The following is a 15,272-nucleotide window of genomic DNA, read 5'->3' on the forward strand; positions in this document are numbered from 1 at the left end:
GAAAAAATAATAAATAAAATAAATACATAAATTGTAATGGACCAACCTTGCTATTCGCAAGACAAAGTGAGCTTGTCTCATTGTGAAAGACCTACGCCTTCCGTTTGAGGAGAGGAAACATCCTAGGTTGCCTTCCCAGGAAGAAAGGTCATCTTGATCTCATGAACCTTGTGGCTACCTACCCTGCGGGGTGGCCTGAGGGGTAAAAACCCCAGAGGAGAGTAGGGTATTAAGAAACAGAGAAAGAGTCAGTGTTCCCTATAGGGTTAACTGAATACTCAGTGAAGAGAAAACTTAAAAAAAAAAAAACAACAGTTTGGATGTGGTGGCTCACATCTGTAATCCCAGCATTTTGGGAGGCTAACGTGGGCAGATTGCTTGATCTCAGGAGTTTGAGAGCAGCCTGACCAACATGGCAAAATCCCATCTCTATGAAAATAAAAAAATTAGCATGGTGCACGCCTGTAGTCCCAGCTGCTTGGGAGACTGAAGTGGGAGGAGGAGGCTGCAGTGATCCATGATCATGTGATGGCACTCCAGCCTGGGCAACTGAGCAAGACCCTGTCTCAAAAAAAAACAAACGAACCCCAAAACTGTTGTATGACTATGTGGTATATGGTGAAACACAGGTTCAGGAGCTATGCTGCCTGGTTTGGAATCCTAATTCTGTTTCTTTACTAGTTGTCTAATGCTTACTAGCCGAATTGCTACCAGAAACACTGTAGCACATGTAGTAAACACTATACTCAGCTATTTCTGTATAGGAGAAGAGGCTGGGCAAGGGGCTATGAAAACAGGAAATGTTAACATAAATAACAGGTCAGGCCAGGTGCAGTGGCTCATGCCCGTAATCCCAGCACTTTGGGAGGCCAAGGTGGGCGATCACCTGAAGTCAAGAGTTTGAGACCACCCTTGCCAACATGGCAATACCCCATCTCTATTAAAAATACAAAAATTAGCTGGGCATGGTGATGGGCACCTGTAATCCCAGCTACTCAGGAGGTTTAGACAGGAGAACTGCTTGAACCTGGGAGATGGAAGTTGCAGTGAGCCGAGATTACACCACTGCACTCTAGCCGGAGAAACAGAGTGAGATTCCATTTCAAAAATAAACAAAAAACAAAAAACAGGTCACAGGAGAATACGATGCAGTAATGAAAATAAACACTGTATAATCACATGCAACAATATTGATAAATCTCACAGACATAATGATGAATGAAAGAAGTAATCATATTCAAAGAACATGTACTATATGATTCTACTTTCTAGACTGTAGATTCTATGATATGAAAACAAGTAAAATTGTTCTTCTCTGTTAAAAGTCAGAATAGTGACACTCTTGGGAAGGTGACCAAAACGAAGTACAGGGGGACCAAGGCTTCTGCATTGCTCGTCATGTTGTGTTTCTTTTTTTCTTTGAGACAGAGTCTTGCTCCGTCACCCAGGCTGGAGTGCAGTGGCATGATGATCTCGGCTCACTGCAACCTTCGCTTCCTGAGTTCAAGTGATTCTCCTGCCTCAGCCTCCCCAGTAGCTGGGATTACACGCACCTGCCACCACGCCCGACTAATTTTGTGTTTTTAGTAGAGACAAGTTTTCACCTCGTTGGTCAGGCTGATTTGGAACTCCTGACCTCAGGTGATCTGCCCACCTCAGCCTCCCGAAATGCTGGGATTACAGGCATGAGCCACCGGCTGGCCTCATGTTGTGTTTCTTGATCTGGGTGCTAGCTCTATGGATGTGGGCAGGTTTAGAAATTAGGTAGCATCATTTCCACTGCATTGTATTGGCTTAGGTAGTTATAAAGGTCATCAACCTAGTTTCAATGGGGAGGAAGCATAGATAACTCCTCTCAAAAGGAGATATATCAATATAACCTTGTAAGAATAACTTGTGGGATAGCACATATATTGCTGTGACCATTATTACAAAATGTAAGATGCCCTATAGCACATTGTTTTCTTTGTTACCATCCATGAATATTTGCAATAAATCACCAAATCCTACTACTGTCCCTTGATAGTACTATGCCCTGTGTCTGTCTTCCATCACCATTAAACCACCTTTATTTTATGCCACCATCATACTGGATTATGATAAGACTAGTCTTTTTATCTCTGGTCTTATCTCTTTCTTAACTATTCTCCATATTGAAGCCCCGGCAGTTAAACAAACAAACAAACAAACAGCTCACTTAAAGTGTTCCTAAGTATGTTTATCCTGTTTAGAGATCCCACCAGACTGCAGACAAGTGAAACTGATTTGCAATTTCTAGCTTCCTTCCTGATGCACAGTCCACCACTCCTTACTATGGCAGTTACTTTTAATCGAAAGTTATATTTTAACTACTAATTCCAAGAAGATGCCATTCTTTCCTGATAATTTATTTATATGCAGCATGTCATTTACTTACAGAATATTTCAACTAGTACTGTGTTTCTTGAAACGCAAGATCACCTGCAACAAGTTGATGGGTCCCAAATCCCATTGCATATTTCATTCCCAAATCCCATTTGGGTGGGGTTTGGGTAGGGAGGCCCAAAAGGTCCTCACATTTGTGATTTTTTTCTTTTTCTTTCTTTTTCTTTTTTTGAGACAAAGTTTCACTCTTACTGCCCAAGATGAAGTACAATGGCACAATCTCAGCTCACTGCAACCTCTGCCTCCTGGGTTCAAGGGATTCTCCTGCCTCAGCCTCCTGAGCAGCTGGGATTACAGGCATGCGCCACCACCCCCAGCTAATTTTGTATTTTTAGTAGAGATGGGGTTTTGCCATGTTGGTCAGGGTAGTCTCGAACTCCCAACCTAAGGTGATCTGCCTGCCTTGGCCTCCCAAAGTGCTGGGATTACAGGTGTAATCTATGGCGCCTGGGCCCCAAATTTGTATTCAAATAAAGAACATCATGTGATTCTAAGGTACGGTAAAACTTGAGGACCACTAAGTAAAGTGCCTCTGACTTGCCTGTTTAAAATAATGAACAACAGACATTCCACATTCCTCTGCCTTCTCTAGCTTCTTCCTGATGTGTCTTAAGCAAGCCAAGGGGAGGTGGGTAGAGGAGAATATGCAATGGGATTTGGGACTGAGAAAACTTTTGTCTTAACTCTCAGCCCTGTTTCTTCAGCTTGACTTGCTGCCCATGATAAGCCCAGTGGTTCATTTAGTTGAGCTTGCTGTGTCCTTTTGAAGTCTCAGGGCCTTGAATCATCCTGCTCCTTCAGTCTAGAATGAATGCAGTCTTTTGCTCCCAACTCTACCCCTGCAAGGATCATCCAGTTATTAGGACCCTCCAAACAATTTTTCCGGAGTTCCTGGCCCTTTTTGCAATGCCCCCCATAATCCATGCAAGTACTCATTCATAAGCTCAACAATTAATTATCTATTGAGTGCCTATCATGGGCCAAGTACTGTTCCAGGGCCTAAACATACAACCTAGAACAAATGGGATAAAAATACTTACTCTTATGGAATTAGCATTCTAGTGGGGAAGGCAGACAGGTAGTAAAATAATAAATTTAAACAAAACAAAACAAAACAAAAAAAATAAACAGCCAGGCACTGTGGCTCATGCCAGTAATCCCAACACTTTGGGGGGCCAAGGCAGGCAGATCACCTAAGGTCCATGCAGATCACCTGAGGTCAGGAGTTCGAGACCAGCCTGCCCAACATGGCGAAACCCCGTCTCTACTAAAAACACAAAAAATTAGTCGGACATGGTGTCAGGCGCCTGTAATCCCAGCTACTTGGGAGGCGGAGACAGAATTGCTTGAAGCCGGGAGGCAGACGTTTCAGGTCAGCCAGAAGTACCTGGCAGGTTAGAGGAAGAAGAAGGGGTCTAATAAGATTGGAGCTGGAAACTAGGGGAAGAGGTACCAGAGGTTATAGAGGGCAAGATTCCATCAGGCCTTGTAGGCCACTATAAATACTTGGGTTTTCACTCTGAGTGAAACGGGAAACCATTGCAGGTTTTTTGTTTTTTGTTTTTTGTGTTTTTGAGACGGAGTTTCGCTCTTGTTACCCAGGCTGGCGTGCAATGGCGCATTCTCGGCTCACCACAACCTCCGCCTCCTGGATTCAAACGATTCTCCTGTCTCAGCCTCCCAAGTAGCTGGGATTACAAGCATGTGCCACCATGCCCGGCTAATTTTTTTTTTGTATTTAGTAGAGATGGGGTTTCACTATGTTGGCCAGGATGGTCTCGATTTCTTGACCTCGTGATCCACCCGCCTCGGCCTCCCAAAGTGCTGGGATTACAGGCGTGAGCCACCGCGCCCGGCCCCCATTGCAGGATTTTAAGCAAAGGAGGAACATACTTTGGCATTTTAAAATGTTGGTCTGTCTATGGTGTGTGTGGAGAATAGCCAAGAGAAGTAAGGTGAAATCAAGAAGCTATTGCAATAATCCAAGTGAGCTAAGAGGGTGGACTGGACCATGGGGGCAGGTGTGGAAGTCATAAGATTAACATATGTTTAACTCAAGCTGTGGCGTTAGTTATGGCTTGCATTAAATGCATCGCTAATATGCTTCTGGGGTGGATTTTTCCACCTTAGATTTCAGGGAATGGAAGTGATGGAAGGGAGTAGGGAAGGTCTGAGGTTACTAAGGAGATGGAGTCCCCTGAATCTGCAAACATCAAAGGTTTCCAGGCCTCTGAGCCTCTGGCGCAGCAATAATTCTGCAGCCGAGCCCACTAGCCGCTTCCCAATGACCATGCGCAACAGGCAGGTGGGAGCCTATGGAAAGCGCGGACTTTCGGAAAGCCTCACGAGCGCGTTCGGGGAGTCCGGGTCGGTGCCTCTGCGCAGGCGCAGTGGTCCCCGCGGGCTTGCGCGCGCACTCGCTGCGGGATAAGCTTCTGGAACCTCATTGCGGTGGCGTTGTTGCTGGTTGCGGATGCTGGTGTAGGTACTGCGTGTTCCCTGCCTCGAGTTTCGGGGCCGCGGCCGGATCGCGGGCTCCGAGGGTGTCCCTGGGGCGGGGTGGGGACCAGGAGCAGCCGACTAACCGGCTGTGCGCTGCGCTGCTGCTGCTGCTTCTATGGGAGGTGCGCACTCCGCTGCGGGACGGGGCCGTAGCCTTCCCTCCATCCCTCCCTGCGCCTCTAGGGCACTGTTGACATTTCGGGCGGGATAATGCCTTGTTTTGTTTGTGTGGCGTGGCGGTGAGGAGGAGGCTCTCCTGTTATTGCAGGATTTGTAGCAGCATCACTGGCTCTGCCCGTTAGATAGCAGTACTACCTCTCCTCCCAGTCGAGCTAACCAAATATGTGTCCAGATATTGTCAGAGGACCCCTGGAGGGTGAAACCTGTCCTTTTGCCCTCCCTCCGGTTGAGATCCTCTGGCTGCGTCACATTTTCACCGGGCCTCCAGTGTGTAAACTCCCTGTAGACGGAGCTGAGGGTCTTCGTCACCGCGGAGCCCCAGGTGCCCAGCACGGCGCCAGGTACCTGGTGGGCGCCTAGTATTTGGCATAGGAATAAATGACGTCATGCGTGCTGTGTGCCGGGCGTTGTGTTCGGAGATGGGTTGTTATTGGTATGGTAATTGCATTGCGAGGCTCTCACGGCCTTCATTTGCAGCATTGTAGTCCCGCTCCGGCCGTATTGTCATTTCCTGGACCCTCTGTGAGGGTGAGGACCCTTTCGGGCCTGTCCACGCCTGGCCCCGCAGCTCATGGCCCCTGGTCCCGTTCCAGCGCATTGTAGTTGCTCAGTCACTTGTAGAATGAATGAATGCATGCAAAACAGGGCGGTCTGTTTGCAAAGGAGTGCTTTGAGATCAAGCGGAGCATCACACAAGAGGTGACAGTTGAAAGGAGTCAGGCTTTAAAGAACGAATAAAAGTTTGATGGGAGAAAGAAAGCAACATTCCGAGGAGAGGGAATAGCCTTGGTGCAAAGGCTAGGAGGGTATATACAGAGAGTGTCTGGGAATGGAGAGATGTTAATTTATAGTGTCAATCGGGTAGCTAGAGCTCAGCAGGTGAAGTCATCAGGCAGTATCTCAGATCACAATGCATGGTCCTTGCTTGTGAACTTTATCGAGAGACAGTTTGGGGGCTGGTGAGGGACGATAAGCAAGGGAGTGATAAGATAATATTTTGCATATTAGAAGGAATTTTTTGGCTACAGTGTGAGACTGGATTGAAGAAGCCTGTACTTAAGCAGTTTCAGTAGGATAGAATGGAGAGGTTCTTAGGAAATAAAATCGCCAGAACCTGGTTACTGATAATGGGAGAAGTAAGGAGGAAGAGAAATTTGAAAGTCAAATATTAAATTGGGCTTCTGAGTTGAGCAACTGGTGAGAAATGTGTGGCCTTTCATTGAGAAAGCGTAGGAGTTGTTAAATAGCTTTGCAACTGGGTGGCCTTGTAAACCTTTCCTGATAACATTTTGCTTAGGAGGACTATTGAATCTGAAGCAACTGTTTCCTTTGAGGGTACCTTTTGTAACCCTTAAGTAGCTACTCAGCTTTTGACTATAAAGACAGTTATCAGCTGTGCATGGTGGCTCACACCTGTAATCCTAACACTTTGGGAGGCTGAGGTAGGGGGATCACGTGAAGTCAGGAGTTTAAGACGAGCCTGGCCAACATGGTGAAACCTGGTCTCTATTAAAAAGAGAAAACTTAGCCCGGTATGGTGGCGGGTACCCATAATCCCAGCTCCTCAGCAGACTGAGGCTGGAGAATCGCTTGAACCCAATAGGGGCAAAGGTTGCAGTGAGCCAACATTGTGCCACTTCACTCCAGCCTGGGCAACAAGAGCGAAACTCCATCTCAAAAAAAAAAAGAGAGAAAGAAAATTATTCTTTTAATATAGTAGTTGAGCAGGGCTGTTTTAGGCCTTTCTGAGTATGTGTGTGGAACCAAACCAAGAATGTTGTTTTTAGGACTGACAACAGTTTGTTTTACTTATTTAATGCCTTAATATTTCTTCTTGACAGTTTCTGCAGGACTGTAAACTAGATTCCTGGAACCTTGATATTCCTGGTTGTGTGTAGTGCCTGTTCCTGGACTGTACTGATACTCAACTAGAGTGTGAAGGGACTGGATTCTTCCTTCTGATACACAGTGCAAGCTGTAGTGCCCTTGAACAAGATGACAGCCATCTCACCAGACCCTCAAACTCTGGCCTCGACTGAACAAAATGTGGTCCCAGGAATGGTTACATCTGGGGAGCAAGAAACTATTTTAAGAGGAGATGCTACTGATGCAGAGTGTTTGAGACAGAGGTTTAGATGGTTTTGTTATTCAGAAGTAGCCGGACCCAGGAAAGCTCTGAATCAACTCTGGGAGCTCTGCACTCAGTGGCTGAGACCAGACATTCATACGAAAGAACAGATTTTAGAGCTTTTGGTGTTTGAGCAGTTCCTGACCATTTTGCCTGGAGAGATCAGGATTTGGGTAAAGTCACAACATCCTGAGAGTAGTGAGGAGGTGGTGACCCTAATAGAAGATTTGACCCAGATGCTTGAAGAAAAAGAAGGTGAGAGTTACAGATGGAGGGAGGAAGTGGGAGACATTGACTCAAAGTCTGAAAGTAAACTCCTCAAAAGAAAGCAATTTACTGCCAAAGAGGAGTCTGAGTTTTGAAGTTGGGATTGGATTTGAATCAGCCCTGCCATTTACTGTGTGATTTTGGGCAAGCTGTGTAAACTCAGAATGTAATTTTTTTTTTTTTTTTTTTTTTTAAGAGGGAGTCTGTCACTCTGTCACCCAGACTGGAGTGTAGTAGTGCAATCTTGGCTCACTGCAACCTCCGCCTCCTGGGCTCCAGCAATTCTTCTGCCTCAGTCTCCCAAGTAGCAGGGACTGTAGGCACCCAACACCACACCCAGCTAATTTTTGTATTTTTAGTAAAGACGAGATTTCACCATGTTGGCCAGGCTAGTCTCGAACTCCTGACCTCAAGTAGTCTGCCCGCCTTGGCTTCCCAAAGTGCTGGGATTACAGGTGTGAGCCACCATGCCCGGCAGAATGTAAATATTTTTATGTGTTAAGGGATATCATCAGGCCGGGCGCGGTGGCTCACGCCTGTAATCCCAGCACTTTGGGAGGCCGAGGCGGGTAAATCATGAGGTCAAGAGATTGAGACCATCCTGGTCAACATGGTGGAACCCCATCTCTACTAAAAATACAAAAAATTAGCTGGACATGGTGGCACGTGCCTGTAATCCCAGCTACCCAGGAGGCTGAGGCAGGAGAATTGCCTGAACCCAGGAGGCAGAGGTTGCGGTGAGCCGAGATTGCGCCATTGCACTCCAGCCTGGGTAACGAGTGAAACTCCGTCTCAAAAAAAAAAAAATGGATATCATCATTCTTGTAGTTTTCTTGTAAAGGTGAGACAAGATAAGTGTGGATACTCAAGAAATATTAATGTCTTTCCCATCCCCTTCAAGAACAAAAGTTATCTGTGAAAGTGTTTGGAGTCAGAGGCAAATCAACCAGCTCAGGCCCTAATGTCTAGCTCCAGTGTGTGGACTAGCACGGTATTGGAGCAGGGCTGTCGGTATCTTTGCTGATGGAAATGTTCCTGCACTGTTTTGCAATTCAAGTTAAGCACATGAAAAGCAGCTAGTGCAAATAAGGAACTAAATTTTAAAAATCAAATTTAACATTTAGCCACATGTGACTAGTAACTATTTTATAGTGGAGTTCTACAGCCTTAGTGCAGGAAAACCAGAATTATTTGTATATAATTACATATTATAAATGTATAAAATATAAACTATGAATTGCAGCGATATCATTATAAAATATTGATGTGTAAAGTCTTCTAGGGTGAATAGTCCTTTCAGGGGATGTAGCTTACCTTTTTCTCAAATTAGTAGCTATTCATGTTCTCAAATATGTTAACAAATGTTTGTATTTTGCAGTGTAATATACTACAAATACATTTGGAATATTTGTATTCCAAGTATGTATTCAGAATATTTGTATTCCAAGTATATATTTGGAATATTTGGAAATAGTGATATAGGGAAATAAATAGTATTTCCGTGCATACACTTAATTTGCCATCATTTTAGATATACTAATTAGTATATCTAAAATTTGGGTTTTGCTGACTCCTCTGATTTGTCACTGCAGTGTTAGGCTTCTACAAAATTAGGGCCTCTGTGTGGAGGCCCCTGCAATAAAGAATTGCTTTTGGGCCAGGCGCAGTGACAAACGCCTGTCATCACAGCACTTTGGGAGGCTGAGCGATCACTCTCTGAGGTCAGGAGTTAGAGACCAGCCAGACCAACATGGAGAAACCCTGTCTCTACAAAAAAAATACAAAATTAGCAGGGCATGGTGGCGCAAGCCTGTAATCCCCACTACTCTGGAGGCTGAAGCAGGAGAATTGCTTGAATCCAGGAGGCGGAGGTTGCAGTGAGCTAAGGTCACGCCATTGCACCCCAGTCTGGGCAACAAGAGGGAAACTCTGTCTCAAAATAAAAGTTGTTTTCTAGGCTTTGGTAGGGTTTTCTTAAAATCACCCCACTTTTCTCTTTGATTACATAATTCTGATTCTTAATTTTTGTTGATCATCTAATCACTAAAGTTGTGTAAAATTCTTTTTGTAAAAAGGTAGTTTGATTTGAAAAAATACTTTTTCTTATTTGAAAAAGAGTTGTTGACATCTGAAGGTTTTTTATTTATGTTTTTATTTTTTACTGTTCCTTGTGGAGCAGGAGTCACTCATAGGCGGTGTGCCCAGAAAGAGCCAATCTGAAGGTACTGGATACATTTAGTTTCCATGAATTTTTATTAGATGCCTCTTTTCTGTCTTGAGGAATTTGGTGGAGTCAGTTCTTGAGACTAACCTGGGGCTTTCGTTCAGTTAGCAGGTTTGCATGGCTCTTGTCCCTAGGACTGTGAAGAATGTACAGTTTTACCTTACTACGTCTTTCAAATTAGAATACTTCAAAATTGGTTACTGTTCAAATTAAATATTTTTAGACAGGGTATATAGAAAGAAGAAAACCAGTTTTTGTGAGTTTAGGATTGGAGAGGATTTTTATATGAGCTAAGAGGAAAAGCCTAGGTTTTCATAGGAAACTCTTATCTGTGGCTGTTCTCTGTTTTAAAGAGTGGGACAACTTTTTGTTTCTTCTGAATAAACTTCACCTAGAGGGGCTCACAGCTCTTAGAATCCTTATAATTTCCAGGGCGATTAGAGCAGTAAGAGTATCTTTTGTTAAAATATTTGGCCTTTTGTCCATGGTTCCTAAAACAGCTCCTGAGCTATAAAGGGGAAAGACAGTCTTTTTGTTATTTGTAACAAGCCCCTTTTAACCACACTTGAGTTTAATGTTAATGAGGTGATTTTTGGAAAGTCCCTAGATGACCTTGGAATTGGGAGGGTGCTGGTTGCCAGGGGAATCAACCCTGTGCTTAGAGGGTTGGAACTCAGCCCTACCCCACAACCTGTCAGAGGGGAGAGGGACTGAAGATTGAGTTGATCAAGTGGCCAGTGATTTAATCAGTCATGCCTGTCTATGAAGCTTCCATAAAAACCCAAAAGGGGAGTTCCAGATAGCTAACCACATGGCAGTTCTGGAGACCTGTGCACCCAGACAGGGCATGGAAGCTCCAAGCCCCTTGCCCTCTGCAGTGCCTCATCCATCTGGCTGTTCATCTGTATCCTTTGGAATACCCTTTAAAATAAACTGGTAAACGTAAGTAATGTTATGTGAGCCACTGTAGCATATTATTGGAACCCACGGAGGGGCTAATGGGATCCCCAGTTTGTATCTTGTTAGTCAAAAGCCCTGGAGGCTGAGACATGAGACTGGCATCTGAAGTGGAGGATGGTCTTGTTGGGACTGAGGCCTTAACCTTTGGGAGCTGATGCTATCTCCAGGTAGTAATGTTGGAAATGAATTAGAGGACACCCACCTGGTGCCTGCTGGGGAATCTACCACAGAATTGCTTGCTTGGCATGGGGGAAATACCCCCATATATCTGGAGTCAGAATTATTTTGTGTTGTGAGTATAGTAGGAGAAACTGACTTAGTTTTTTTCCTGTGTATCACTTATATATGTAAAGATTTTTAGTCTGAAGAATCCATTTGAAAGACTGGACTGGTTTTCTCCCCCTTCCTAGATATCGTCTCTCAAGATTCTGTTTCCCAAGAGGAGAACTCAAAAGAGAATAAAGTGGTCGCTATTTGTCCCAATACTGAGTCCTGTGTAAGTTTCCTTTTGATGGTTTTTGTTCCTAAGTGAATGCTTAACTGGGCTCCTAAATAAAAGGCTTGGCACGGTGGCTTACACCTATAATTGCAGCACTTTGGGAGGCTGAGGTAGGAAGATTGCTTGAGCCCAAGAGTTCATGGTAGCAGTGAGTGGTGGTCATGCCACTGCCGCCTTCCAGCCTGGCCAACAGAGCAAGACCCTGTCTCTAAAACAATAAAATAAAATGTAGTCTCCCTTGCAAGGAACTCAAAACTCATTTTCCACACACAATTTTATTTCAGTTCACAGAATGCCATGAGTCTGATTCTAATGACACAAAAACACTTATAAAATTCAGCAGTTACCACTGATAAAATTAGATCGAAATAGAAGTTCATTTCTTTTTTTTTTTTTTTAAGAGATGGGGTCTTGCTCTGTCATCCAGGCTTGAAGTGGAGTGCAGTGGTGCAAGCATAGCTCACTGCAACCTCGAAGTCCTGGGCTCAAGCCATCCCCACTCCTTAGCCTCTTGAGTAGCTGGAACAACAGGGGTGCACCACTGTGCCCAGCTCATTTAAAGATACTTTTTTGTAGAGTTGGGGCCTTACTATCTTGCCCAGGCTGATTTTGAACTCCTGACCTCAAGCAGGAGTTTCTCTCTCTCAGCCTCCCACAGCATTGTGATTACCGTGTGAGCCATTGCGCCCAGCCAGAAGTACATGTTCTTAAATCTTAACATGATAAGGGATATCTTTGGCTGGGTACAGTGGCTCATGCCTGTAATCCCAGCACTTTGGGAGGCCAAGATGGAAGGATTGCTTGATCCTGGGAGTTTGAGGCCAGCCTGGGCAACATAGTGAGACCCTTGTCTATGTAAAAAATTTTAAAACTTAGCTGGGCACAGTAGCACGTACCTGTGGTCTCAGCTACTTGGGATCTGAGGTGGTAGAGCTGTAAGGAGGAAAGACAATCTTTCACTTGAATTTGGGAGGTTAAGGCTGAAGTGAGCTATGATGGTGCCACCATACTCGAGCCTGGGTAACAAAGTGAAACCCTGCCTCTCAAAAACAAGATGAGGGATTTATTCTGGATTATACAGGTGGGCCCTAAATGCTATCACAGCTGTCCTTGTTAGAGAGGGAGGAGGAGATTGAAAACACAAAAAGAAGGTGATATGAGGAGTTAGGCAGAGTTTGGAGTGATAGGGCCACAAGACAAGGAACTCTTGCAGCCACGGAAGCAGGAAGAAGCCAAGAACAGACTCTCCTGCGGAGCCTCGTAAGGGATTGCAACTCTGCCAACACCTGGATCTCAGACTTCTGACCTCCAGAACTGTGAGAGAACAAATTCCTATTTTGAGTCACCAACATTTTGGCAATTTGTTATAGCTCCCAGAGGAAGGTAATACATGTACCAATAGCCACTCTGCTCTACTGCCTCTCAAAAAGCGTGCAGAGGATGCTATTAAAAGTGTATTTCAAGAATTAGCCATGTGTGGTGGCACATGTCTATAATCCCAGCTACTTGAGAGGCTGAGGCATGAGAATCACTTGAACTCGGGAGGCAGAGGTTGTAGTGAGCTGAGATTGCGCCGCTGCATTCTAGCCTGGGCAATACAGTGAGACTCCGTCTCAAAAAAAAAAAAGTGTATTTTAGTGAGTCAGTATTCTTGTTTGTAATTAATTGTGGAGTAATTGCAAGTGTGAGTATGTTGTTGAATATAGATTCTCCAAATGTGATAGGAGATAATTGCTGCTTGTAATTGGAAGTTAAAAATTAGAATGTAGTTGCAGATATTATTATGTATTTAATTAATTATTACCTGTAGTAAGCTTACATTAATTTTGCAAACTTACGGTTTAGGAATGTAAATCATACCCTTCAATTAATATTTAATTCTAAAAATCAATGTATTAGGGTGAACTTGATCAATGTTACACATTCCAGATAATTCTTTTACAGTATTTAACACTAAAGAGTGAATGGAAGAGGCAGAGATTGTGTAATACCCTTGTTCTGAATCACTTATAACAGTCATAGAATGAATAGCCACTCTGTAGCTTTAGAATTCTTAAAAACTTAAATGCTATAAAGACTATTCTTTATATCCCATCCAGGCCAGGCACAGTGACTCAGGCCTGTAATCCCAGTGCTTTGGGACATAGAGGACAGAAAATTACTTTAGCCCAAGAATTTAAGACCAGCCTGGGCAACATAGTGAGACAGTGTCTCTACTAAAAAATTAAAAGTAAGCTGGGCATGGTGGCACATGCCTATAGTCCCAGCTACTGGTGGGAGGATCACTTGAGGCTAGGAGATTGAGCCTGTGGTGATGGCGCCACTGCATTTAAACCTGGTCAACAGAGCCTGTCTCAAAAAAAAAAAAAAAAATGTATTTGGGGTCTGTTTGGGAATAATCCAATGCAAAAGAACTGTTTGGTGTTCTAGGAATCTATAACATTGAATGATGTAGCTGTGAATTTTTCAAGAGGAGAGTGGAAGAAGCTGGAGCCTTTTCAAAAGGAGCTATATAAGGAAGTGCTACTGGAAAACTTCAGGAACCTAGAATTTCTGGGTAAAGGCACTTTTTCTTCATTATCTAGCATTTAAACTTATGTCTCTCTTTGTCCCCTTTTATTGAAAGGTAAGTGCTACGTGAAGTACTTTGTTTTGACTCAGGACCCAGGGGCTTGTAGGACTAATCCTAAAAACCGGTTCTGAAAATGTGCTTTTCTGCGGTGTGTCTTCTAGAAAAGGTCTTTGCTTCATTGAATTGGAAATGTAAAGGATCATTTTGATTTCATCAGTGGAATACCTTTTCCCACTTTTGTCTCAAGTTCCAATATTTATATCTGTGTGTTTTGGTAGCATCTTTTATCTTCCCTGGAGAACCAGAGGCTATATATGAATGCTGGGATGTCTTTATGCAAAACAGCTGTTTTCTGTTCTTTTCTCTATGAGCAGACTTTCCAGTTTCAAAATTAGAGTTGATTTCTCAGCTGAAGTGGGTTGAATTGTCATGGCTGCTGGAAAAAGAAGTCTCAAAAGGCTGCCAGCCAGGTGAGTTGGTGAAAAGTAGACAAGGAAATGAAAACAGTTGTTTAGCAAGTCTGTTGAGAGGAGTCTTTGAAATGTTGGGCTGCCTAGATACTAAAATATAAAGATGGTTAGACTAGAGCCCTTGCCTTCCTGGACTGTTCATTTTAATGGGGGAGGCTTGGTTTGGGTCCTCTGAATAGATACCAGTACATGATTAGCCATGCAGGATGTTTACTGGGGAAAAATTCAGTGAAGGAAAATGAGGAAGGAACTGGAAGAAGCCAGGAGAGCTATCAGAGCATAATGCTGGTCTAACCCCTATGAATGAGAACAGGAAGGAGGGCAGATTGGGTAGGAAAAGTCTTAGACTGAAGTGCAGTTCTAAAACAGTTTAGGCAAGGCCAAACAGGAGTCCTTGTTGTAGTCTCCTGTCAGAGGATTTTTGTGTCTCAAAAGAAATGGGCCTGTGTAAATATCCCTGTATTCTGTCATTGACTAGAAGCAGCTCGTGGAAATTGTCGTGAATGTATTGTTGGATCATAGAGCAGCAGCAGGGGCTGTCAGATAGTATCCCCACAGGAGGAGGTGTGAGCAGTGCATTTTTATGGACATGAGAGGACGGATCAAAACAGGAGTGTTAAGAATGTGATGCATACTATATCAAGCACATGTAGAAGGAGCTGTGGGAATGAATATATAGGAGCAAGGTTTTAATTTGCATTTGAGTTGAATCTTAAGAATAAAGGGTTAGTAGGAATTTACCCAGTGGACAGCATGTCTAATAATTCCATTTTTGTTAAAGGGAAAAAATGTACATATACACACATGCCTGAATACATGGAATGTATGGATTTTTATTATTTGGGAAACATTAACACTGGTTATCTTTGAAAAATTAGGTTTTTTGGCCAGGAGTGGTGGCTCAAGCCTGTAATCCCAGCACTTTGGGAGGCTGAGGCGGGCGGATCACGAAGTCAAGAGATCGAGACCATCCTGGCCAACGTGAAATCCTGTCTCTACTAAAAATACAAAAATTATCTGGGTGTGGTGGCACGCGCCTGTAGTCC

The 15,272-nt window shown here is 43.9% G+C and overlaps 1 protein-coding gene across 3 annotated transcripts in view; it reads left to right on the forward strand.

Annotated features, from left to right (window-relative positions):
* The first annotated feature begins 4,869 nt into the window (after nucleotides 1–4,869).
* ZNF483 (zinc finger protein 483) overlaps nucleotides 4,870–15,272 on the forward strand; it is a 28,390-nt gene continuing 17,987 nt past the window's right edge. The window contains exons 1-5 of one of the 3 annotated variants that reach the window (XM_035254626.3): nucleotides 4,870–5,048; nucleotides 6,948–7,489; nucleotides 11,096–11,181; nucleotides 13,615–13,741; nucleotides 14,131–14,226. In XM_035254626.3, the coding sequence (XP_035110517.2) occupies nucleotides 7,102–7,489; nucleotides 11,096–11,181; nucleotides 13,615–13,741; nucleotides 14,131–14,226 (697 nt within the window). In that variant the 5' untranslated portion in view covers nucleotides 4,870–5,048; nucleotides 6,948–7,101. The remainder of the gene's footprint in view (nucleotides 5,049–6,947; nucleotides 7,490–11,095; nucleotides 11,182–13,614; nucleotides 13,742–14,130; nucleotides 14,227–15,272) is intronic. The other 2 variants (XM_035254618.3, XM_035254609.3) reach the window with 2 other exon arrangements.

This window comes from Callithrix jacchus, chromosome 1 (genome assembly GCF_049354715.1).
Source record: "Callithrix jacchus isolate 240 chromosome 1, calJac240_pri, whole genome shotgun sequence".
Lineage (NCBI taxonomy): Eukaryota > Metazoa > Chordata > Mammalia > Primates > Cebidae > Callithrix > Callithrix jacchus.